At 39.0% G+C, this 23,262-nt stretch overlaps 2 protein-coding genes across 7 annotated transcripts in view; one reads left to right on the plus strand and one right to left on the minus strand.

Moving 5' to 3' along the window:
* The window catches only part of LOC108711247, a 40,602-nt gene extending 36,166 nt beyond the window's left edge, over window positions 1-4,436 (minus strand). The window contains exon 1 of the mRNA XM_041586613.1: window positions 4,172-4,436. Coding sequence (XP_041442547.1) covers window positions 4,172-4,174 — 3 coding nt within the window. The 5' untranslated portion in view covers window positions 4,175-4,436. The remainder of the gene's footprint in view (window positions 1-4,171) is intronic.
* Window positions 44-23,262, plus strand: irf5.L (interferon regulatory factor 5 L homeolog). Of its 6 annotated transcripts, XM_018251110.2 has the most exons (11): window positions 44-183; window positions 6,849-7,015; window positions 12,771-12,883; window positions 15,580-15,833; window positions 17,580-17,769; window positions 18,081-18,124; window positions 18,223-18,259; window positions 19,965-20,318; window positions 21,002-21,391; window positions 22,160-22,278; window positions 22,586-23,262. In XM_018251110.2, the coding sequence occupies exons 4-11, from the start codon at window positions 15,660-15,662 to the stop codon at window positions 22,832-22,834; spliced, it is 1,557 nt and encodes a 518-aa protein (XP_018106599.1). In that variant the 5' UTR covers window positions 44-183; window positions 6,849-7,015; window positions 12,771-12,883; window positions 15,580-15,659; the 3' UTR covers window positions 22,835-23,262.

Below are 23,262 nucleotides of genomic sequence, written 5' to 3' on the forward strand. Positions count from 1 at the left end.
GTTGCACATTGGCCGCCTGTGCTGGAGCCGCGGATGATTTGGTGCAGTTGTTGTTGGAGGGTTGTGCAGTGTGTCCCGCCGCACAGACAACGCCATGCTGTGAGAGTAAATGCATATCGCATGTGGTATAAGATACTTTCAGTTGAATAGCGAGCGCCTGCTTTTTTGGTTGTTTGCCAAAAGGTAAGAAACGCTCGTAACCACTGCAAAGCGTGCCCCCTATCCTTAGCTTCCTACACAATATACACCTTTCGCTTTAAAGGACACTCAGTGACCTCATCTGAAAACAAAAGCTCTGTACGGCTACACATATACTGTTATTGCTACTTCTCATTCTATTCCGTGCTGCTCCTATACATACTTCAGTCTTTTCTTCAAATCAATGCATAGTTGCTAGGGTAATGTGGGCCCTAGCAACCAGATTGCTGAAATTGCAAAATGGACAGCTGTTGGCTATAAAGCTAAGTGACTCAAAAACCACAAATTATAAAAAATTAAAACTGGTTGAAAATTGTCTTAATATAATATCACTCTCCACAGCAGTGATCCCCAACCAGTAGCTCTTGGATGTTGCTCTCAGTGGCTTCAAAGCAGTTGCTTATTTTTGAATTCCAGGCTTGGAAACAAGTTTAAATTGCATAAAAACTAAGTATAGTGCCAAGTAGAGCCTCTTGTAGGTTGCCAGTCCACATAGGGGCTAACAAATGACCAATCACTCCCCAAGAACATTATTCATTCTTCTGTTGCTCCTGAGCTACTTTTATATCTGAATGTTGCTAAAAAAATAAAAAGTTAATTTAAAGGTGAGCAACCCCTTTAACCTTTATGCAGCACTTCCTGTATTATTGAATCACTTTTGTGTAGTAACGTAACTAGATGGGGGCGGGCCCTGGTGCGGGACGTGCAGCCGGCCCCGTCCCCCTCTGCACGCCATTTTCTGCCGCCAGAGTCAGTGGCACGTGAGCTGCCAGGGGGCCCTGAGGGGGTGTGGTCCCTGGCCCAATCGCACCCCCTGCTCCCCCAGTAGTTACGCCACTGCTTTTGTGTGCCTCATTTTCTAAATGGTTTTAACCCACATTCAGCAGTTGTTTTCTTTAATCAATTTAGGACAGAATAAAGACTGAAGACATTATTGATTTTTATACATTATAGGTTATATAGTAACATATTGCTTAAAGAAGATACAGCCATCAAATTCAATCTTTTGGACATATAAATCCAACCCAAAGTCTAGCTTATCCAGAGGAAGGAAACACATTTATAACTGCCTCCAAGCCCCACCCCATATCCCGCCCACTCCACATCACAGTTATAAGACCACACAGACATCAACGCTAAAAAAGTAACCCACCCCCACACACAAGTTATAAAAAGCTAAGTTATAAAAAAAAAATTGGCGCCAGGGCCCCCTCTAAAAGTTTTTTTTAAAAAGCATTTGTGCCAGGTACCCCCTTACAAGTAAAAAAAAAATTGGGGCCCCAAGGAATATTTTTTAAAAAAAAACATTGGCAGGGGCCCCCCTTAAAAGTTAAAAAAAATTGGGGCCCCAAAAATATTTTTTTTTAAAAAATTGTAGAGGCCTATAGAATATTAAAATGATACATTTATTACATTACTTAGAGGTTCATAAATATGTATTTGCTGTAGAAAAGAAGTACCTTCTAAACTGTTTTGTGCAGAATTTCTTAATGAAAAAAAATTATTCTCATCAACTTTCCAATATATATATATATATATATATATATATATATATATATATATATATATATATATATATATATATATATATATTCATTATACAACGTTTCTATAATTTCAAATTTTTTGCAGAATGTAATGAAATCGGTTTCTCTGTTACTTGTCCTTTCATGGTTTGCTTGACTACAGAAACAATGGGTCAGATATCCGCTGTCTAGTCAAGAGTTTAAAGGGGTTGTTCACCTTCCAAACACTTTTTTTCAGTTGAATTGTTTTCAGATTGTTCCTAGAATTAGACTTTTTTCAATTACTTTCCATTTTTAATTTTTTACTGTTTTTCCAAAATCTAAGTTTAAAGTTTAATGCCCCTGTCTCTGGTGTTTCAGTCTGGCAGCTCAGTAATTCAGGAGCAGACTGTAAACTGTTACAATTTTGCAACATTCAGTTGATACATTTCTCAGCAGTATCTCTGGAGTATTAGCAACTATTGTATCAATTCTATCAGCTGCCTTTAATAAAACTCAGGAATTCTACTCAGCAGGGACAAAGATAAGAAATGTATCAATTTAGAACAGTTTAGAGAGTTGGCGACCCCCCAGTCCCAGAGCTGCTTTTAGAAAGGTGAAAAATTAGACTTACACTTAAATATTAGAAAAACGGTCACAAATAGAAAATAGAAAGTAATTGGAAAAAGTTGTTATTTCTAGTGAACTATCTGAAACCCACTTAACTGAAAAAGTGTTGGAAGGTGAACAACCACTTTAAAGACCAAAATGCCTTGAATACTTGCTGTGAAACACAGCATTTTTAATTTATTGTAGGAATTGGAGTCTTGGCTATAGGAGAGCATACTACTGATAAAATTTGGCAATGATTTGAGTAGCAAAGGAAAACAGAGGAGGCAATAGTAAGAGACAGACAGACAATTCTTACATTAATTTTGACATGATCGAAAATGTATTTAGGAACCTTTTTTTCAATTCTTTCAGCGGATGTCCCCATTAAAATGTCCCCAAAATATTACAAATAACACCTAACTATTTGACTCCTTAGGGTAATTGGCTCTCATATTTATTACAAGTGGCTAATAACGTTAGCAAACTGTAAAACCAAAAAAATCATGACATGTCTGAAATATGCTTAATATAGGGCTTCTAAGATTTCATGTTCTATAATATTTATCTGTAACTGTAGATATAATTGTTGCTTAGAGGGGGCTTAGAAGTAGATGCCATAAAGGCTAATATATGTGTATATTATTACTGTAGATTACAGTGGTAATGGAGAGGCAACACTTTAAGGAGGGGGCTCGCTTAAGGTTAGATTTTTAATAGGAGGAGACAAGTTGCTGCTAACAAAAAAAGCTCTTTACAATCTAGCAGATTTCACATCACTCAGGGTATAGTTACATAGTTAAATTGGGTTGAAAAAAGACAGTCCCCATCAAGTTCAACCCCTCCAAATGAAAACCCAGCATCCATACACACACACCTCCCTACTTTTACATAAATTCTATCTACCCATACCAATACTAACTATAGAGCTTAGTATCACAATAGCCTTTGATATTATGTCTGTCCAAAAAAATCATCCAAGCCATTCTTAAAGGCATTAACTGAATCAGCCATCACAACCTCACCCGGCAGTGCATTCCACAACCTCACTGTCCTGACTGTGAAGAACCCCCTACGTTGCTTCAAATGAAAGTTATTTTCTTCTAGTCTAAAGGGGTGGCCTCTGGTACGGTGATCCACTTTATGGGTAAAAAAGTCCCCTGCTGTTTGTCTATAATGTCCTCTAATGTACTTGTAAAGTGTAATCATGTCCCCTCGCAAGCGCCTTTTTTCCAGAGAAAATGACCCCAACCTTGACAGTTTACCCTCATAATTTAAGTCTTCCATCCCTCTAACTAATTTAATTGCACTTAGTCTCTGCACTCTCTCCAGCTCATTTATATCCCTCTTAAGGACTGGAGTCCAAAACTGCACTGCATACTCCAGATGAGGCCTCAACAGGGACCTATAAAGAGGCATAATTATGTTTTCATCCCTTAAGTTAATGCCCTTTTTTATGCAAGACAGAACTTTATTTGCTTTAGTAGCCACAGAATGACACTGCCAAGAATTCGACAACCCCTAGATCCTTCTCATTTAAGGAAACTCCCAACACAGTCATTTAGTGTATAACTTTCATTTATATTATTTTTCCCAAATTCATAACCTTGCATTTATTAACATTGAACCTCATTTTCTAAGTTGGCTGCAGAGTTTCCCAGCTTAGACAAATCACTCTGCAAAGTGGCAGCATCCTGCATGGAACCTATAGTTCTGCACAATTTAGTATCATCTGCAAAAATAGAAACAGTACTTTCAATGCCCACCTCCAGGTCATTATGCAGGTATGCAGCCTCCTGTTCATCTACATTCCCACCAGGCATTAAGTTTATGGTTGTCGATATTGTGTGCAAACTCACCATGTCTTACAATTCTCCAGTTGTTATAGGGATAAAAATCAGTTTTGTGTATCCTTGCAAATGGATTGCGTCTGTCCAGAAGGATTAATCCAACTCCTCAAATTCCTTGCTGCTTTCTTACTGATTTCTTACTACACATGTGCAAAGGGCACATCTCTGAATTAATTGCACCTTAACCTCTGCAGAGGTAGCACATTCTTCACTTTCTGTTGGCTGTACTCAAGTGGCATATTCTGCACCTCCCTTTCTCTGTGTATGGACAGCACACGCTTGAAGCATATTCCCAAACATCGGAGTTTTAGCAGAATGAAACAGGTTTTCTTGCAGTATTGCCCTTTATTTGCACAATCCAGTGTCCCTTCTATTTTAACAAGATGCCCAGTCCCTGCTGATGGAAAGCAGCCCCAAGGCTGTCGACACTGTTCCCGGCACTTATTTACGTCATACATATTGATTTGAACTTTTACCAAAAGCTTATCTGACTACAAGACATTTGCAATAGGGCAGCTGGGTCACGCTCATTTTTTGAGTAATAACTAATTTTGTGCCACATTGCCACACAGGCTGGTTATAAGCAGAGCTGTTGACACGGTTGAATGGTAAACACTCAAGGCAGTACAGAGTTTCAGTAGCTGAAAATAAAGTTCATTTTGGCCTTTTGCTAGGGACAACTCATTCAGTTATGTCACCTTGCCCCCCCCCCGAGTGTTACTATGCTCTTCTGCAAAAATATGCATTGTGTGGATAATATTACTTTATATTCTTCATTTCCCAGCTCTCCATCAACAGAATGATTCCTTGGACCCTTGATTTCCTTGACTGATAAAACCGTACCTTGTAATTGATACTAACTAAGCTAGCTATGATAGTGGCAAAACAATACTTTAAAGAAAAATATTTTCTAAAAAAAAATTCGTAGCCTTAGGGCTGAACTCCACAGAACAAATGCGGTACGATACATAACGCGGCGACGAAACTCAGGCAACAAGTCAGAGGCGTGGAATATAATGGGTGTGATAGAAACATTGCAGGTACAAACTACATGTATCTGACATGACTGTCGGATGTGAATGCCACACGCTGCATCTTAGTCCGACAGTTGTGTTGTGTGTAGTTTGTACCTGCGATGTTTTCACTCCATTATATTTGGTGCTTGTGTTTTGTCGTCACACGACTCATCCTACCAAATTGTTCCGTGGAGTTCAGATCTCAAGAAATTGTTCTGCAAATTACAGAAAGACCCATGGATAATTCCAGGTCCCAATCATTCCAGGCAATACATCCCATTCCTATATTGTTAAAGCTAATTGTGTGAGGCATTTGTTTTACATCTGTATCAATTTAGAGCTCCCAAAATGCAGAGATTAACCAATTCCTGCCAGGTTATAAATAAATAGGGAATAAATTGGAGCTATATTCACTGTAGGATTTATTATTGAGTAAAATGAGAAAAATACTCAGGGGTCTGAATACTGAACTTATAAAGGTCCCTCCAAGACATAACAGAACCCAGTTGCTTTTATCAGGTTTTGTTCATGACCAAAACCAGAAAAAATACAAACACAAACCACAGGCAAAATTAAATGAAACATTTGTAATTTGTTCTCTTGTGAAAATGTGATACTATTGAATTTAAAGTTGTCAGGCATACAGTTAGCACATTAAAATGCACTAAGTTTGTCCAGGAGCATTAACAGTAACCCTGTTTGCTTTTAAACAGGTGACCAAGCCAAACTCAGTGCCTTTTATTACATAACCCTATATACTGTATGTACAGCTATCACATCCACCCTTTACCTGTACACAGATTGCACATGTTCTAGCCTTTTACCGTTGCACAGTTAGCACATTACAGTCATTCTGCTGCTACACTGGTTGCATACTTTCAATCCATACTTGTTTTTCACACATACCGATAGTATGCTTTTCATCCTTTACCTGTTTACAAGTTGTATGTTTCTTTCCCTTTCCCCACATACAAGTAATATGGTTTTAATTCTTTACTCACATATACAGTAGGTCACACATTTCTTACGCTATATACAAGTAATATGGTTTTCATTCTTTGCCCGTCCACAAGTTGAACATGTATTTCCCTTTCCCCACATACAGGTGATATGGGTTTCATTCTTTAATCACATATAGGTTACACTTTTCTTTCCTATATACAAGTACAGTAATATAGTTTTCATTCTTTACCTGTTTACAATGGTGCACATTTCTTAGTCTTTCCCCACATACAAGTAATATGTTTTTCGTTCTTTACTCACATATAGGTTACATGTTTCTTCCCTTTCCCCAGGTACAGATACTGTAATATGCTTCTCATTCTTTACCTATATACAGGTAGCATATTTCCTTCATTACCTGCATACAGGTAACAGTTTCCTTACAATTTATCTGTGTGCAGTTGGCACATCACTACCAATGTTCCTGTATACAGATGAGCATGTATCCCTCCCTGTTTACCTGTGTGGCATATAAGAGTTCTGCTGTACGTGAGTAATAGTGACACAAGGCTCTCAGGTGCTGCAGGAAGGGAGGGGTTTGTGTCACTGAACCAAAGCCTCGCCCTCCTGCTCTTTCTTTGCAATGTAGAATTTAGAACCAGGAAGTGCTAATTTCCCCCTCGTCTGCTTTCACAGCTAGCTTCTGCTTTTTCTGTTTATTTTCACAGTTTCCAGCCCTGAATTCTTACCCAGCACCAACACTTGTTTTCATCCTTTACCAGTATAAGCACTGTGACTATACACTTCATATTCTCCAGCCTTTCAGAAGGCCTTATGTTTTGCTGGTTGTTTTGAGCCCTGGACTATCTGTATGGATTATAACAAGTACACTCAGGTAAGAACATATTTATTAACTCACAGATAGATCTATAGAACTGTGCAAAAAAGGTAGCTGATTTTAAGAATATTTCCCTTTTCTGTTTAATTTCAGTTTAATATTCATATATACAGCAATGTTTTTCATTACCAATTACGACCTTTCCATATTTTCTCATAACTACATTTCCTTAAATCAGTTAAGGGATTCTCACCTTCATATACAGAAGTGTCATTGGATATTCAGAGTGTGGCAGCCAGGACACCATGACCAATATTATGCTTGCCCCTAAATGCTGTTTATGTATATGTTTTGTGATAAAAGGCCATAAAAAAGGCCCTCCGGCTGCTGTTGTACTAGAACCCTATTTGTCATACTGCTCTTGCTTTAAAACGTTGTTTCCTCGAGATGTTATTAAACTGCAACTCTCATCATCCCTCTATCAGATGAAGGGTGCAGTCTGTCCTTCTTTGAGCTAAGGCTAATCTAACAAGGCGTATATGCACTGGCAGAGAATATACTATATGGAGCATTAGCCTTATTGTATCATTCGCAAGATTTTATAGGCCTTTTTTTTAATTTTCATATCAATTGCTTGAGACATCCTACCAAAAGTCATCCTTCAGCTACCCTTCTCTACTAGAACATTTTATTTGTTGCAGTATTTGCAATAAAAAATCCTGGATGGAATAGCAGCCTCTTGCCATTTTAGTTTCAAGTAATCTCTGTGAGCTACAGTACTGATGATTATAGGAGACTACTGCATTATCGTGATATATTTGCATTCAAGACACAACATATTTCATACAGTAAAATGGATAGAGTGATTGGGGTGCCCCTGCTTTAACCATTGGATTAACAATTAACAGAGTGGATGTAACATAAAGTGCCAAATATATATTTGGGTTTATATATATATATATATATATTTATATCAGGGAAATGTGTTAAAGCAACTTATTCTTCAAGTACTCAAAGCAACCTGTTATCCAGAAATCTTTAAATTACAGGAAGGTCATCTCCATTTTAACCAAATAATTCAGATTTTTTTAAATTTCCTTTTTCTCTCTAATAATATAACAGGACCTTTGTACAGTACTTAATCCAAACTAAAACCCCGGATCCCAAGCATTCTGGATTACATGTCCCCTACCTATTTAATGTGTTAATGACAAGACCTCTGTGACATGCACAACCTAAAGCAATAAGTGTTCTGTACATGACTGCAGACTGTGCAGACTAATTGGAATTGACTATTTACATGCAGAAACATGGCAAAAGATGCATCAAGTTAGTATTTTAAACCTCTCAATTTCACTAATAATAACATCCATACAGGACAAACAGCCATTTTGGGAACATCAGGACAATTGAAACTCATTGGTGGGACCACAAAAAAAAGTGTAAAATGCGGGAAAACTGGGAATGTAAAATTGAGGTTTCATTGTATTTTATGAAACAGCAAGATGCCTTTGGATACCCTTCACAGATGGGGCACAAAAGTGATAAAAAAGCAGCACAGGACAGTCAACTGTTCCTCCTGTGCCAGAATAACTGAAATAGTTTGTCTTTAATGACTGTAACAGTTTATTAGATACAATGTTGACCGTTTCTGTCAAGATTTGTGTGTGTGTGAAACAAATTAAATATTGGCAAATGAGAAAAGTCAGTAAGTGTATTAACTTAGTGTTAACTTAAGTGACCCTAAATTGTTGAGATAATGTGGCAAGGAAATTTTGAAGATTTTATAAGTAAAATAAGCTAGGTTAAAGTATCATTATCTTTTCTCTACATTATGAAACACTCTCATAAGTAGATACTATATTCTGCTTTAGAGAAAATCAAAAAATACTGAAAACGTGTGAGATAAAGTTGTGCCTGGATACATCTATATACTTTTCCCCTTCCAGGTCCCACTCATTCTGTGATTTATGATGCACCAGATACTGACTGTAAAACTGCAACTTTCAAGGGCACATTTACTAAGGGTCGAATATCGAGGGTTAATTAACCCTCGATATTTGACCATCAAAGTAAAATCCTTCTACTTCGAATATCGAAGTCGAAGGAATTACCGCATTTGCTTCGATCGAAGGAAAAATCGATCGAACGATTAAATCCTTCGAATCAAACAATACGAAGGATTTTAATCTATCGATCGAACGATTTTCCTTCGATCAGAAATTGCTTAGATAGGCTAACATTGCTCGGTAGGTTTTAGGTGGGGAAGTAGGTAGTCGAAGTTTTTTTTAAAGAGACAGTACTTCGACTATCGAATGGTCGAACGATTTTTAGTTCGAATCGTTCGATTCGAAGTTGAAGTTGCGGTCGAAGGTCGAAATAGCCAATTCGATGGTCGAAGTAGCCAAAAAAAACTTTGAAATTCTAAGATTTTTTCATTCTAATCCTTCACTCGAGCTTAGTAAATGTGCCCCTCAGTGTTCTCTTGGTTCAGGTCCAAAAAAAATCACCCATTCTGAGCTACTGTATACCAGGTGGCCTTTGGCACCATATACAATGGATATATAGTGGCTAGTTTACAAATATAGGTACTAACTTGTACAAGTATAGTTGGCCATACCAGCCATTCAGCAGTTCGTTTTGAATACTCTACTACACGTTGGAATATACAAGCTTAGATCTGGTTTGTTGCTATTGGCACCTGCATTTGTGCAGTACTACATTCAATTCATGCATTGTGGAAATACAGTACTATGCAATGAATGCCATGCATGGGCAGAACCTCCTGTGCAGGTAGCCTAGCATTATCCACTTTAGCCTCTTTTCTAAAAGTCGGCATGATGTGCGGCCAATGTGTTTGCTCGTCTGATGTTATACAGGTTCCTCAAACTATCTGATGGGGAATGATCTTTGTGCTTTTTTTTTTATATTAGTGGTTCAAGCCTGCTGGAAAGCACACTTCCTCTACTTACTTCCCCATTACATCCCACTTGTCATTCTTCTGAATTACTTGTTATTTTCATTCAAAGTGACTCAGTCAGGGCTGGAACTAGGGGTAGGCAGAGTAGGCATGTGCCTAGAGCGCAGAGCTGGGGGGCTGTCTCTGCCTCCTACCCCTAGTCCTGTCCCCTCTCTCCACTCTCAAGCTCTCTGCTCCAGGCTGAAAGAGACTGTCCGTGCATCGGAGCATGCATCGTCGGACTGGAAGCCCGGAGGCCCACCAGGGCTTCCGCCACAGGGCCCCCAGCAACCCCACGGGCCCCCCTACCTCTGACGTCTCACCCCTAGAGGCCCCCCACCCACAACCCTCCTCTGGCCCCCCCGTTGTACCTGTGCAGTAGTTGGCTTCTTGTAAGTGTAAAAACCACAAAAAAACTCAAATATGAAACTTCTCCATGTAAAAGCAGTTGCGGTCCCATAGAATTCAATGGGATCTGTGCTGATACTGTTGGCCTTTTTTTTTTATTTAGCAATTCAGACTTTTAGAGGTTTTTGGATTTTTTTTCACTAGTAATTATACGAAAAATTCAAATTGTTAGAGGCATTGGTATTTATTTCATTTATGGTTTTAGAGTTTAATCATGGTTTCAAAAACCTCTAATACCACTAAAATTCAACCTTCAATAAATGGGCCTCCCGATTCCTAACTCAAAAGTTTGAATGAAAGCTTTCGAGATGCAAGATATGGGATCTATTATCCAGAATACTTGGGAGAGCTGTTGTTTTTCTGTAATTTGGATCATCATTCATTGAGTCTATAAGGAAAAATATTTAAATACTATATAAACCCTATAAGATTGATTTGCTGCAAATATTGATGTATGCTTCTTAGTAACTATCAAGTGCAGGATACTATTTTTACAGAGAAAAAGGAAATCATTAAAAATATAAGTATTTGCTTAAAATGGACTTCCTATAATTCAGAACTTTGTTGGTATTGGTTATGGATATGGAGATCCTATACCAGTATTTCATCTTATCTTAGCATAGAAAGCTGTTATTAGATGGATTAAACAATCTGTGCAGACCTGCAGAATAATCTATTCTAGTCTGTTATAATGTACATTTAGAGAAAATTAAGTAATTTCAATTTTTTTCTGTATTGGACTACAGCTCTGCACCCTAGTGTTTGTTTTTTGGTTTGAGTACACAATAGCCTTGTAAGTAAAATGCAGCCTTCTTTTTTTTTTCTTTTTAAATAGAGCTGAATTAAAAATGTAAAGATTAAATGTCAAATTAATTCTTATTGGCATTGTAGATATGCTGAGACTTTCTGTCTCTCAACATGAGAAGTATTGGGTACTAGATGGCATGGGTGAAAGAGATTAGGCAAAGAAGACTTCCTCAAAGAAATTTAGTATTTGCATGAAGGTATATATGTTACCTATATACCTGGTGTAGCTATGCAGTCACCTGCATACTGGTACTCTGCAGTATTTAAATTGATTTATTCCTATAAATGTGTTGGGTAAAAAAAGAAGCCGAAAAAGTAAAAAAACATATAGACAGGAAAGTAGAAGAAAAAGGGAATTACCCAGTAAATTTGCCTTAGCTGAGGTGGAGTTTAGCGTGCCACAATCAGACAGAGTGAGCATATGTGAGAAAATGTTGGTGTGGGCAATGCAGCAAGGGGCTGAGATAGAGCTTTGGAAACTCAACGGTCCAGTTAGGGCAGGCTGTAGTGTTACATCAGGGGCAGCTGTTTGGTTAATCCTTTACAGGAGCTTTTGCAGAGACTACCTGGTCAACAATCAAGTTAGTCTTGCTGCAGGCAGGTGATAACATCCCTAAACACAGGGAGATTCTTGAACAATCCAGTCATTTTGGGGGGGGGGGCAGTATGCTTGGCCTAATGAGTCAACTGATCATTGCCTTCATACTATAGTTCAAAGTTCAAAGACCCATGGGAGTAATGTGAGGCAAGGGGTAAGGTGTTTAGAGGCATCTGTGAAAATGGAAGTTAATCCTGTAGGATTAACTTCCATTTTCACAGATGCCTCTAAACACCTTACCCCTTGTCTCCCATTACTCCCATGGGTCTTTGAACTTTGAACTATAGTATGAAGGTAATGATCAGTTGACTCATTAGACCAAGCATACTGCCCCCCCCCCCCCAAAAAAAATGACTGGATTGTTCAAGAATGGGGAATGTTATCACATGATACTGTTCCTTTAACCATTGCAGTGCTCAATCCAAGCAGAACTTCTTTATCAAAGTCTTGCCTGTGTAAGCCTGCATTCTTGATTGCATGAACTATACAGAGTAAATGTCAGAAGGCAAATAGACGCCAGGTGAAATCAATTTGTTTTAAGAAAAAGTGGTGGCGCTGGCAAACAGAGGGGATGTATGCAGTACAAATAATGCAGTTCGGGTGGGGGAGATGTGTCCAACTTATATACTTTGTATGGTTTACATGTTCATTAAGGTAGCCTTCTGGCAAAACCAACATAGTTACATAGTTAAATTGGGTTGAAAAAAGACAAAGTCCATCAAGTTCAACCCCTCCAAATGAAAACCCAGCATCCATACACACACACCCCTCCCTACTTTCACATAAATTCTATATACCCATACCTATACTAACTATAGAGTTTAGTATCACAATAGCCTTTGATATTCTGTCTGTCCAAAAAATCATCCAAGCCATTCTTAAAGGCATTAACTGAATCAGCCACCACAACAAACATATATGGAATGAGTAGCAATATGCACGTTTGGCCACTCAATGGTTGCACGGACACTGGTTCACTATGGTTTGGTGAGTGGAAATTTTATAGTGTCTGATTTTTAATGGAAACACTTTGTGTGCAGTCATGGGAAGTGGTTATACGTGATCTTGAAAGAGGAAGGAGTAGAACAGTTGTCACAGCAGCTCATCATATATGATAGAAGAGGCGGTGTGAGGCTGTCTTTTGGAGAACTTGGTAAGTGAAAGTGCTGCTTATGAAATTCGTTCTAAGAAAATATTGAAGGCAGTGTAGTGATTTTGGAAAAAGGAAGGCATAGCTGAGTTATAAGTAAAAAGAAATCAGACAGACAAGCACCAGCTCAAGGGATTTTTTTTGTTTGTGGGTTATTTTGGGGAGTAGGACTGCATTGATGTAATATCATATACAAAACAATTAAATGCTTCATGCTGTAATTGGAATAAAAAAGAGTGGATTCATGTCCCATCATTCCCTGTGCCTAGAGGGGTTGAGATAATTTTTTGAGTGTGAAACAAAATGGTTTCCCTAAGACACTCTTTGAACTGAAGTGGGTGATCATGCCCTTCAACTCGCCTCAAGTGTGGCACCCACGTGGGTGTTTTTCATGAAATGAACATGGTGCTGTGATCTTTCTAAGAACATATGCCCCCTTATGTTTGTTATAGTGGGGGCTCAAAATAAATGTTTATATCCCCTGACATTTGATCTTTAAAATTATTTCAAACCTATACATTATTTATACCTGCTGTTTTGCCTTCATGAGGAGCAGTCATGGGACTTTGAATCCCCTTGTGTATAGCTTAATGATTGCTTTACCTGTTGAGCCTTCCCTTTTCCTGCTCTAAAAAGGGTGGTTTCTAAAAATATATAAATTAAGGATTAAAAAAGCAGCAATTTATGCCTTTTTTCAAGTATGTTTCAGCACACTTTCAGCATCTAGTTGCTAGAGTGCAAATTACCCTAGCAACCAAGCATTGCTAGGTTATGAGACACTAGGATATGAATAAGTAATGAATAGTAATAAAAAAGTAACTAAAATTGTAGTCTCACAGAGCAATAGGTTTTTGGCTGTCAGGGCTCCGCTAGGGCAAAGACTGATGTGAATGATATATAATCTCTGTAAAATTGCAGATAAATAGTGTGTGTGTGTGGGGGGGGGGGGGTGTGGAGGTGTGTGGGGGTGTGTGGGTGTGGTTAAAGGAAGCTCTTTTTTTTAAATTTATTTTTAAACATAAAACAAAACAAAGACATTGCAGCAATTCTACACTGTAGTCTTAATTGAAGTCAGAGCAGTAAACAAATTTAGGAGAGTAGATATACACCCATATCAAGCCAGTGGTTCCAAACACTTCAGTACTGCGCTTTACTGGACTGGAGGAAGGACGCCTGCTCGCATTTTAAGCTGTTATAGAAAGGAGGGCTTCCAGTGGGTCTGGTTACATGATATTTTGCAGAGCTTAAGAGTTCCACAAAGGTTTACAGCCTGTTTGCCAACCAGGGGATTTTCATATCTGCTTTCAGAAGCTCAATGGAGGAAGCTGGGCTTTCCCCTATACCTTGTGCCTGTTCTGTTCTTGTGCCGCAAGTGCCAAACAGAAAGGCACCTGGTATGTTTAACAGTTCATTGATTGTATTTGATGATTGGGCACTAGAGGCACACAGAAGCTTCAGAAGTTTAAAGAGGAACTATTGTAAAAAATTCATATAAGCTTCATCTCCTGTAAATGAAAAACATTCTAAATATAATGAATTCAAATCTCTGTGCCATTTCCAGAAAAATCAAGTTACTTTTCAGTTTCCCTATCTCCACAATCTGCACAGCTAGGCCAAGAGGTATTGGCACCCAAGGCAATTATATCTTGCCCATCACCTGCTGTGCCCACTCAACCAAACAATTCCTCCCACTGGAACTTTCAAGCTTCTACAATATAATATTAATATTGTTTAACCTAATCTAAACGCTTAATTTTGTTGTCAAAGAAGTAGATTGGAAACAGCTCCTCTCCTATGAAGGCCACAGTCTGCCAGTCCTATTGAGTACTTTTACTAACTGCCATAAGGTATTCTTTGTTCATCTGTCTTTGAATTTGGGATGGTGTACTCTCTCATAGTAAAAATGTACCATGATAAATTTCACTTCTTATGCTGTATTCACTTTTGGCCTGCCTGGTCTTGCTTTTCAGTTTAAAAAAAATGGTTTGTGAAAAGCAATATTTTCTTTTTCTCTTAAAAGGGCTGTTCACCTTCCAACACGTTTTCAGTTCAATTGGTTTCAGATAGTTCATCAGAAATAAAGACTTTTTCCAATTATTTTCTATGTATGACCATTTTTTTAATATTGAAGTGTAAGTCTCATTTTACACGTTTCGAAAGCAGCTCTGGAAAAGGGGATCGTCAACCCTCTAAATTGATACATAGTTGATACATTTCTTATCTTTGTCCTTGCTGAGCAGAATCCCGGAGTTTCATTAAAGGCAGCTGATAGAACTGATACAATAGTTGCTAATACCCCAGAGATTAGTGATGTGCGTCTCGGGTTTTACACGCACCCGCCTGATATCCGCCCTCCCTCCACCCGCTCCCACCCGAGCCCGACTTCGGGGTTCCTTTTATAGACCCGCCCTGTCGATGAAGTCACAAAAGGGGCAGGGCGAGCGCACGTCTATAAGTTGAAGCCGGTATTGTAAGGTCGCGGAGAGCAGGCAGAAGAGCTCTTTGTCAATATCTAAAAAGCCAACCTTTCTTGTCATTTGGAATAACATTCAATATGCTGGAGGAGAAATTGCTGATCTGCTCCCTTTCAGCGGATTTCAGCGACTGATCTTAAAGTAGTTTCACTGTTGCAGTAATTGTAACTAGTTTTTAACTGCCTGTTTAATGATGGCTAAATACATTTTCTTTATATAATCCAGGGAACAGTCTGATGAGGCTGAGGCATCTGCATGATATAATGCTAAATGTTGTCTAAAGACCTGTTGTGTGCTAAGCAGAAATGAACTCTCATCACCGACGTGTAAGACTAAAGCCATGGCTGGTAGCACAAGTGGACAGTGGTCAGTATCCAGGACTGCACTGGGAGGATCAAGATCGCAAAGTATTTCGTATTCCGTGGCGCCACGCAACCAGGCACATACCTATCCAAGAGGATGAAAATACTGTATTTAAGGTGAGCAATATAACTTCCCCAGTCCTACTTTGGATACTCCAACACACTCGTAATAGAAAAGGCAAATAGAAAAATGATTAAATTATCCACACAAAAAAAATAGCATTGCCATATTTTCTGTCTAGTAGATCCTGTGCCTGTGTATAGTTGCTCCAATTGATAAATCAAGATCAGAGCAAAGTGCAGCATACATTTTAGTGCAGGTTTATTACCTCCCTGGGCTAGCAGAGCTGGATTACAAGGTCCTACAAGGATAGGTAGCCAAGAACAAGTCAGTGTGGACTATATTTGTTTGGCTTGCTGGTACAGTGCTCTGGATAAGGCTACTAAGGAATAAATGTGTATTACAGGTATGGGATCCATTATCTGGAAATCTGTTTTCCAGAAAGCTCCAAATTACGGAAAGGCCGTCTCCCATAGACTCAACTTTATCCAAATAATACACATTTTTAAAAATTGTTTCCTTTTTCTCTGTAATAATAAAACAGTACCCTGTACTTGATCCAAACTAAGATATAATTAATCCTTATTGGAAGCAAAACCAGCCTATTGGGTTTATTTAATGTTTACATGATTTTCAAGTAGATTTAAGATATGAAGATCCAAATTACAGAAAGATCCTTTATCCAGAAAACCCCAGGTCCCAAGCATTCTGGATAATTGGTCCCGTACCTGTACAATGCATTGGTTTGGGGTAGGGATGCACCGAATCTAGGATTCGGTTCGGGATTTGGCCTTTTTCAGCAGGATTTGGATTCGGCCGAATCCTTCTGCCCGGCCGAACCGGGGAGGGAGGGAAATCGCATGACTTTTTGTCACAAAACAAGGAAGTAAAAAATGTTTTCCCCCTTCCCACCTCTAATTTGCATATGCAAATTAGGATTCAGTTCGGTATTCGGCCAGATCTCTCACAAAGTTTTCAGAGGTTGGCCAAATCCAAAATAGTCGATTCGGTGCCCTATGTATGCATTGCTACACTCAAATAATGTTGGTGCAAGGCACTCTGATACGGGGGTCTTGGCATAATCACTGAATTTAACTTACTTTATTCTGCTCTCCATGGGATATAAAGTTACTATATAAAAATAGAACCAGCACAAGGAAGCACTTGCATGGGGATGTTCCCATGTTATTTATTAGTCAAAAATAGAATCACAATGTTTCGGGCGGGTCAGGTGTCATAGTACACCTAAACATAGTAAATGTCAATCGTAAAAGGCACTGCTTTTAAAGATCTCCGGTATTAAAAAATTTTTTAAAAAATGCACATACCATGTTTCCACACTGCAATACTTCTATTAAGCCTTCCCATTTGGCTGAATATGCTGTTTTGATCTACATATTAAAGGATACAAAAAAGCTAATATACTGGGGGCTACCAATAAGTAATATGTTGGGCATCACAGGTGTGTTAAAATGCTTACAATTTTTCCCATACTCCTGTGCTCCTGTTCAGTAAAGATTGCACCGGTCTTAGGATCCTACTCGTGCCACCATCTTGTTGCCAAGGTTTTTTTAGTTAAATAAAATAAAATTATATGTCACAAGCTTTTTTGAAAATGATGTCAGAAGTGTATTTCATAAAAAAATGTCTGTGTGTGCTTCTGTTTTTAATTTTGAAAAGCTGCTGCCATGGCTAGGCTTCCTTATGGAGTATCTGTTGTGTTTCAGACACAACATACTGATCTTAAGTCCGGAGATGCAGGATTTCATAGACGTGCATTATTCCATTTTCTTCTTTGTCAGGCCTGGGCGAAGGAGACTGGGAAGTACCAGGAAGGAGTGGATGAACCTGACCCAGCTAAGTGGAAGGCAAACCTTCGATGTGCCTTAAACAAGAGCAGAGAATTTAATCTTCTGTATGATGGCACCAAGGAGACCCCTGTGCAGCCATTCAAGATCTACCAGTTATGTGACCTGCCAGGACAGAATGAAGGTAGGATTTGTAAGAATGCACATTTTGGTCCTGTTTTAGCCACTGATTTCCTGTAATTGTGAGAGGAATGTATTTTTACAAGTTGTGCCTTGGCATTCCTGAATTCTACAAGTGAATTGTTCCTTTTTGGTTCTCAAACTGACCATATATGATTCAATTTTTTATGTCAACTTGACCCCTCAATATTGAGACTGCAGCTTATTGTCATATGTAGGGCCATATGATTTTTTTTGTAGACATTGCAAGTAAAGGAATTTTGCTTTTTTCAAACCTAATTATTGATTTTACTCTATTTTATTTAATGTTTTTAGAGCCCATTGGTGGGGATGACATTGGTGGTGATGATGAGGAGGAGGTGAGATTCTACCCTACACCAACTACCATTCTTTTATTCCCTTACTTCCCCAAATGTTAGTGTCATACTGATGTAAACCTGCCTCTTCTTTTTCTCAGCAGATTGGTGCTAGGTTTCCAATGCTCCATATCAGTGGTGAGTGCAAAATGTGTTGTTGTTTGTGTCTATGACAGAAATACTTGATATAGACAGCAGCTGCTATTACTAAAATAATGACATTGTATATAGGTAATGTGCTCATGATAAAATTTACCATAGTGTGTGAATGTGATAGGGACTGTTAACTCCACTTGGGCAGGCACTGATGTTAATGATGTGTAATCTCTGTTATGTATGCACTATATCAATGAAAAATAACTGATACAGTAGAACCCCCATTTTACATCCCCTGATTTTAAGTTTTCCCTCACTACATTGTTGTTTTGTGGTCCCACCTATATATTATGCATTTTCATTTTCCTGGAGTTTACATAATTTTTTTCTGGTCCCCTGTAAAACGTAAAATGGGGGATCTACTGTATATGAAATTAAATGCAGCATCTTGTTATGCAATTATAATGGTAGTCACCAGTTTGTTTGATGGCTCTTTTTATACAGATCATGGAACTCTGAGGTGACTTTTATATATCCTTTTACTAAAGAAGATCTCATAATATACAACTTTCCCTAAATTATGCTCCATAGGGGGAGCACTAGGGGCCATTTATAATTATTTAATTAGATGCACCTTTATTGTGTATCACCCTACAGCTGAGGTTAAGCATATGTGTGATTCACATTTTTTTTGTATTGTGGGATCTAATTTAACTACAAAAATACGGATTAAAGGTGGGCGCGCCCAACTCCACTACAAAGGAGTATGTTATAATACAAATTCTCTTATGTAGAATGTAGGTAAGGTGCAACTAGCCCAAGGGTGCACCCACAATGTGCACCCAAAAACTCAATAGAAAATGTATTGGGCATGCACACACACAGGAGCTATGAAAAAATATCTTTATATTTCAAATAGTAAAACTTGCATCAAAAAAATGGCCGTTCAGTATAATATATGTGCAGCAGTATAAGCCGGGCTCCCCTCCTTTCTGCTGCTGACTTCGGAAAGGCAGGGTGGGAGCACAGGGGGAGGTATCTTCTGTCCATTCCTTTCCCTTATCGGTCACAGACTTTAAGTCCCGGTTGAGCTGTTCAGGGATTGTATTGTTTGGGTTTGAACTGCCCCTCCAGCTCATCCAATCGCCATGCAGCTTTACCAGGACTTGAAATTTTGTGACCAATGAGGGAAGAAAATGCTGTCACTAGAAGATGCAGCCACCTGTGCTCCCCTCCTCCCTTCTGAATTTGGCAGTGGGCCACACTAATGAAGTAAGTGCAACATGGCAGGGCTCCCCTAAAGGTAACCCTTTGTGGTCCCTGTTATGTGGGGGGGCAATGGACACAAATTTTTTTTTTTACCGTGTGGGGTCCTAGCCACCAATATTTTTAATGGGGGGCCCTGACCACAAATGTTTTTTTATGGGGGGCCCTGACCACCAATGTTTTTTTTTTTTTTTTTACTGTGTGATAGGGGGTGGACCTGTGGGGTGTGGAGGGCGGACAGGTGGGTGGGGCTTACAGTGGGCGCAGCCCAGGAAATTGCATTGTATGGGGCCCTGCGATTTCTGTTGGCGGCCCTGTAAGCAAAGATATACATACCATCTAGCAATATGTTTCAAGGCAAAAAAAGGGAAACTACCACAAGAGACGGATACACTTGCCAGAGATGAGAATATCCCAACGTTTCAGCAATAAGCCTTTGCCAAGGGGAATTCTAATTTAACTGACGTGATTTATTTTGCAGATTCTTTGTGCCCTCCAGTTCAGGATTCCTTACCTCCATTCATTTGGCCTAAAGCTGAACCTAACTTCCCCAGCTCATGCTCAAACCACAACTTTCCTGGACCCCGGGACATCGTTCAGCACAACCGGACAGCCCAGACCACTGCCATAACCCCTGTTCCCACAGGAGCATACTCAGAAGTTGATATGTCACCCCAGAGTTTGGTATCACAGAGTACAGTGCTCCCCCTCCCAGAGTTGGTCCCAGGAAGTGGTTTGGAACCATCTTCAGATGTGGAACTATCCGTTCAAGGAGGAATTCCTCCGATTCATCAGGGAATCCCAGACCTCCTCATCAGTCCCCAAATGTTACCCTGTAGGTATATGTGAAGTAGCTAGTAAAAGAAAAAGTGGTTTCAGATCTTAATGAATGCATACATAGATATGAAAATATACAAACAACACAAGTTCTGTGCTCATGGGAAAATATGCCCTGCTAACTGCTGCCTATTAGATAGTAAGCAATGCTTAAATAGGACATATTTACCAATCTACTCACAAGCACCGTCATTTCTAGTAAACTTTTGAGACAAATGCTTGCATGTTTTGTAGTACAGCTATAGATCAGGGATATATTATTATTAGCAGTTACTGGTTAATGTTGTCTCACTCTCTTTATGGTAATTAATAGTTCTGAACTCAAGTTCTTTGCAGCGTGAATGCAAGTCATGGCTATATCTCACTGCATGGTGGCACAACTGTAACCGTGCATAATTCTCTGCAATGTTCCCTTTAACGTGTGTGTGCACGCGTCCACAAATTTTATGGCCAGCGCAGGCAACAAATTGTGGTGCGCACAAAGAATTTTATGTGAAAACACAACATATTGTATTAATTCTGACCTGAGAACACAGTTATTAAAAACTGCACACACAAGTTTAAAATGGGTGCACAAAATAATTTTTTTGTCCAAATAGCCGAGAAGGAATTAGAGGGAACATCGGTTTTCGTAGAAAAAGGTACTGAATTTTTTTTGTAACTTTGTTTTCCTTGTTGCAGTGACTGATCTAGAAATCAAGTTTCTATACAGAGGAAAGCAGGCTGGAGCAATGACTGTTAGTAATCCCCATGGTTGCCGCCTCTTCTACAGTAATTTGGAACCTACACCTGAACAAGTGGAGTTATTTGGGCCCACCTCACTGGAACAGGTTCGCTTCCCAGGAACAGAAGGGATCGGCAACGAAAAACAAAAATTCTACACAAACCATCTGCTGGATGTGATGGACCGGGGACTAATTCTGTGCTTGCAGGGTCAGGATATCTATGCCATCCGTCTCTGCCAGTGCAAGGTCTTCTGGTCTGGACCCTGTGCTGGTTACACTGATAGACCCAACCCCATTGAGAGAGAAAAAAGGATTAAGCTCTTTAGTTTGGAGACCTTCCTGAATGGTAAGATCTGCATGTGAATATTGAAATGTAGTTGCTTTTTGAATAATTCTATATTCTACCTTCTTCCTCAAATCTGACCATCTTCACCGTTATATGATAGCTTTGATTTGGTCGCGGTTCAAAAGCTTTAGAGATGATTATAAACAGTCCCAGGGTTTATAATGAGCCATTACAGTTAACAAGCTGGGCCACGCTGATTCAAGGTAAGAGATATTCATGGTGGCTATAAAAACACAGAAACATGTGGGCAGAATTTAAGGCCACTGTTTTTTGCCACTTAAAACTTGGATTTGTAATCTTTACAGATGTATAACACTTCTACTAAATTATCAGAGATGGAGACACTTCGAATCATATTTATTGATACTTAAGGGGATGATTGTTCTTATGAAAGGAAATTTTGTTCTGTTGAGTCTGGAGCTGCTAACTAAAAAAAATAGACAGTGATGTCTAATCACCTTGGTTCTAGGAAATCAGGAAATCAATGTCATTTGGAGCTTTCTGAATAAAAGGTTTCCTGATTAAAGATACCCCTAATACATATGTATCTTTTAGCTAGGGTATTTTCCTTCCAAGATGCTGTTCTGAGTCTGAGTGCTCCCTGTCATGTTCAAACCTTACGCTAACGCGAATTAATATATACAGTACTTCAAAAAATTGTAAAGTTGATTGTTGACATTAGAAGAGGCAGTCTGCCATCTGCTGCTTCTCAAGAGAGGCTTCAACTGTAATCTGTTTTCCTCTTCATTTTCGGTAATCTATTCTCAGAGCTCATTGCTTGTCAGAAGGGACACACCAGCTCACTGCCCCCGTATGAGATCTTTTTCTGCTTTGGGGAGGAATGGCCAGACCGGAAACCCAAGGAGAAGAAACTAATTACTGTGCAGGTACCAAAGTGAATGGCGGATTGCTACCCTCCCTTTTATTAGTTCACTTATCTCCTATCATTTAATGGGACTACTCCTAGACGAGGAGTCCCGTAACATGTCTATATTAATACTTCTATAATATCATTTTAATGTGCAGCCATGATTATTATTTTGGAAAGATATAAAGCAATGTGGAAGTCTCCAGATATAAATGTATGCATTTGTTTTTATTTCTGGATTATTTTCTGAATGGCATGTACCTCTCTCCCCTTCCCGTTTATACTTCTGGTAATGCTTGACTGTTACTCTGCATTTTCTGCTGTAGGTCATCCCAGTTGCAGCCCGTTTACTCTCTGAGATCTTCACAGGGGAATCTTCATGGTCAGCTGACAGTATTAGACTTCAGATTTCCCATCCAGACCTCAAAGACAAGATGGTGGAGCAGTTTAAGGAACTACACCAGCTGTGGCAGAGTCAGCAGGCCCCGGCTGTTGCACAAGTAGAAGCAATACCCAACCCTGAGTGTGATGTTGGCTCAGGCCCTTGGCCTATGCATACTGGAAACATGGAGTAGCTACATTTGCTTTCTATTCAGTGGAGCCTATTTGGTTGTGTCTCGTTGAACAGTTCTAGTAGAAGATGGGTTGCTTGGCAATGTCTGTTACAAAACATTATCCCCTTCAATAGTCAGGCAGAGACTGCATTTTGGACACTGTTTAATACACTTGGGTACAGTGAATGGACCATACTGTATTTCTTTTAAAGTGTATGAAAACATGTTTGTGCAATTTCCTGTGTCCAATGAAAGCCTCCAGGATCCTAAAAAATCACTTTGACTTCCAGCAATTAAAGACAATTTTATATATAAGAATTTAGTATTTCTTGTTTCTAATCTTATCAGTGCAGTTGCATTGTTGTGAAAGAATATTATGAGAGGGTATGCTATATGACTATATCTCTAAGGCTATTTTACTTTATTAATAAAGAAGACATTTTCACTTA

Source organism: Xenopus laevis, chromosome 3L, assembly GCF_017654675.1.
Source record: "Xenopus laevis strain J_2021 chromosome 3L, Xenopus_laevis_v10.1, whole genome shotgun sequence".
In the NCBI taxonomy this organism is placed as follows: domain Eukaryota; kingdom Metazoa; phylum Chordata; class Amphibia; order Anura; family Pipidae; genus Xenopus; species Xenopus laevis.

Excerpts from the sequence above, each read along its gene's own strand:
- irf5.L (XM_018251110.2), top strand. The coding sequence starts at position 15,660 with ATGAACTCTCATCACCGACGTGTAAGACTAAAGCCATGGCTGGTAGCA. Across the intron at positions 18,125-18,222 it reads GTGGTGATGATGAGGAGGAG|CAGATTGGTGCTAGGTTTCC; the intron begins GTGAGATTCTAC and ends TCTTTTTCTCAG. Across the intron at positions 21,392-22,159 it reads TTTGGAGACCTTCCTGAATG|AGCTCATTGCTTGTCAGAAG; the intron begins GTAAGATCTGCA and ends ATCTATTCTCAG.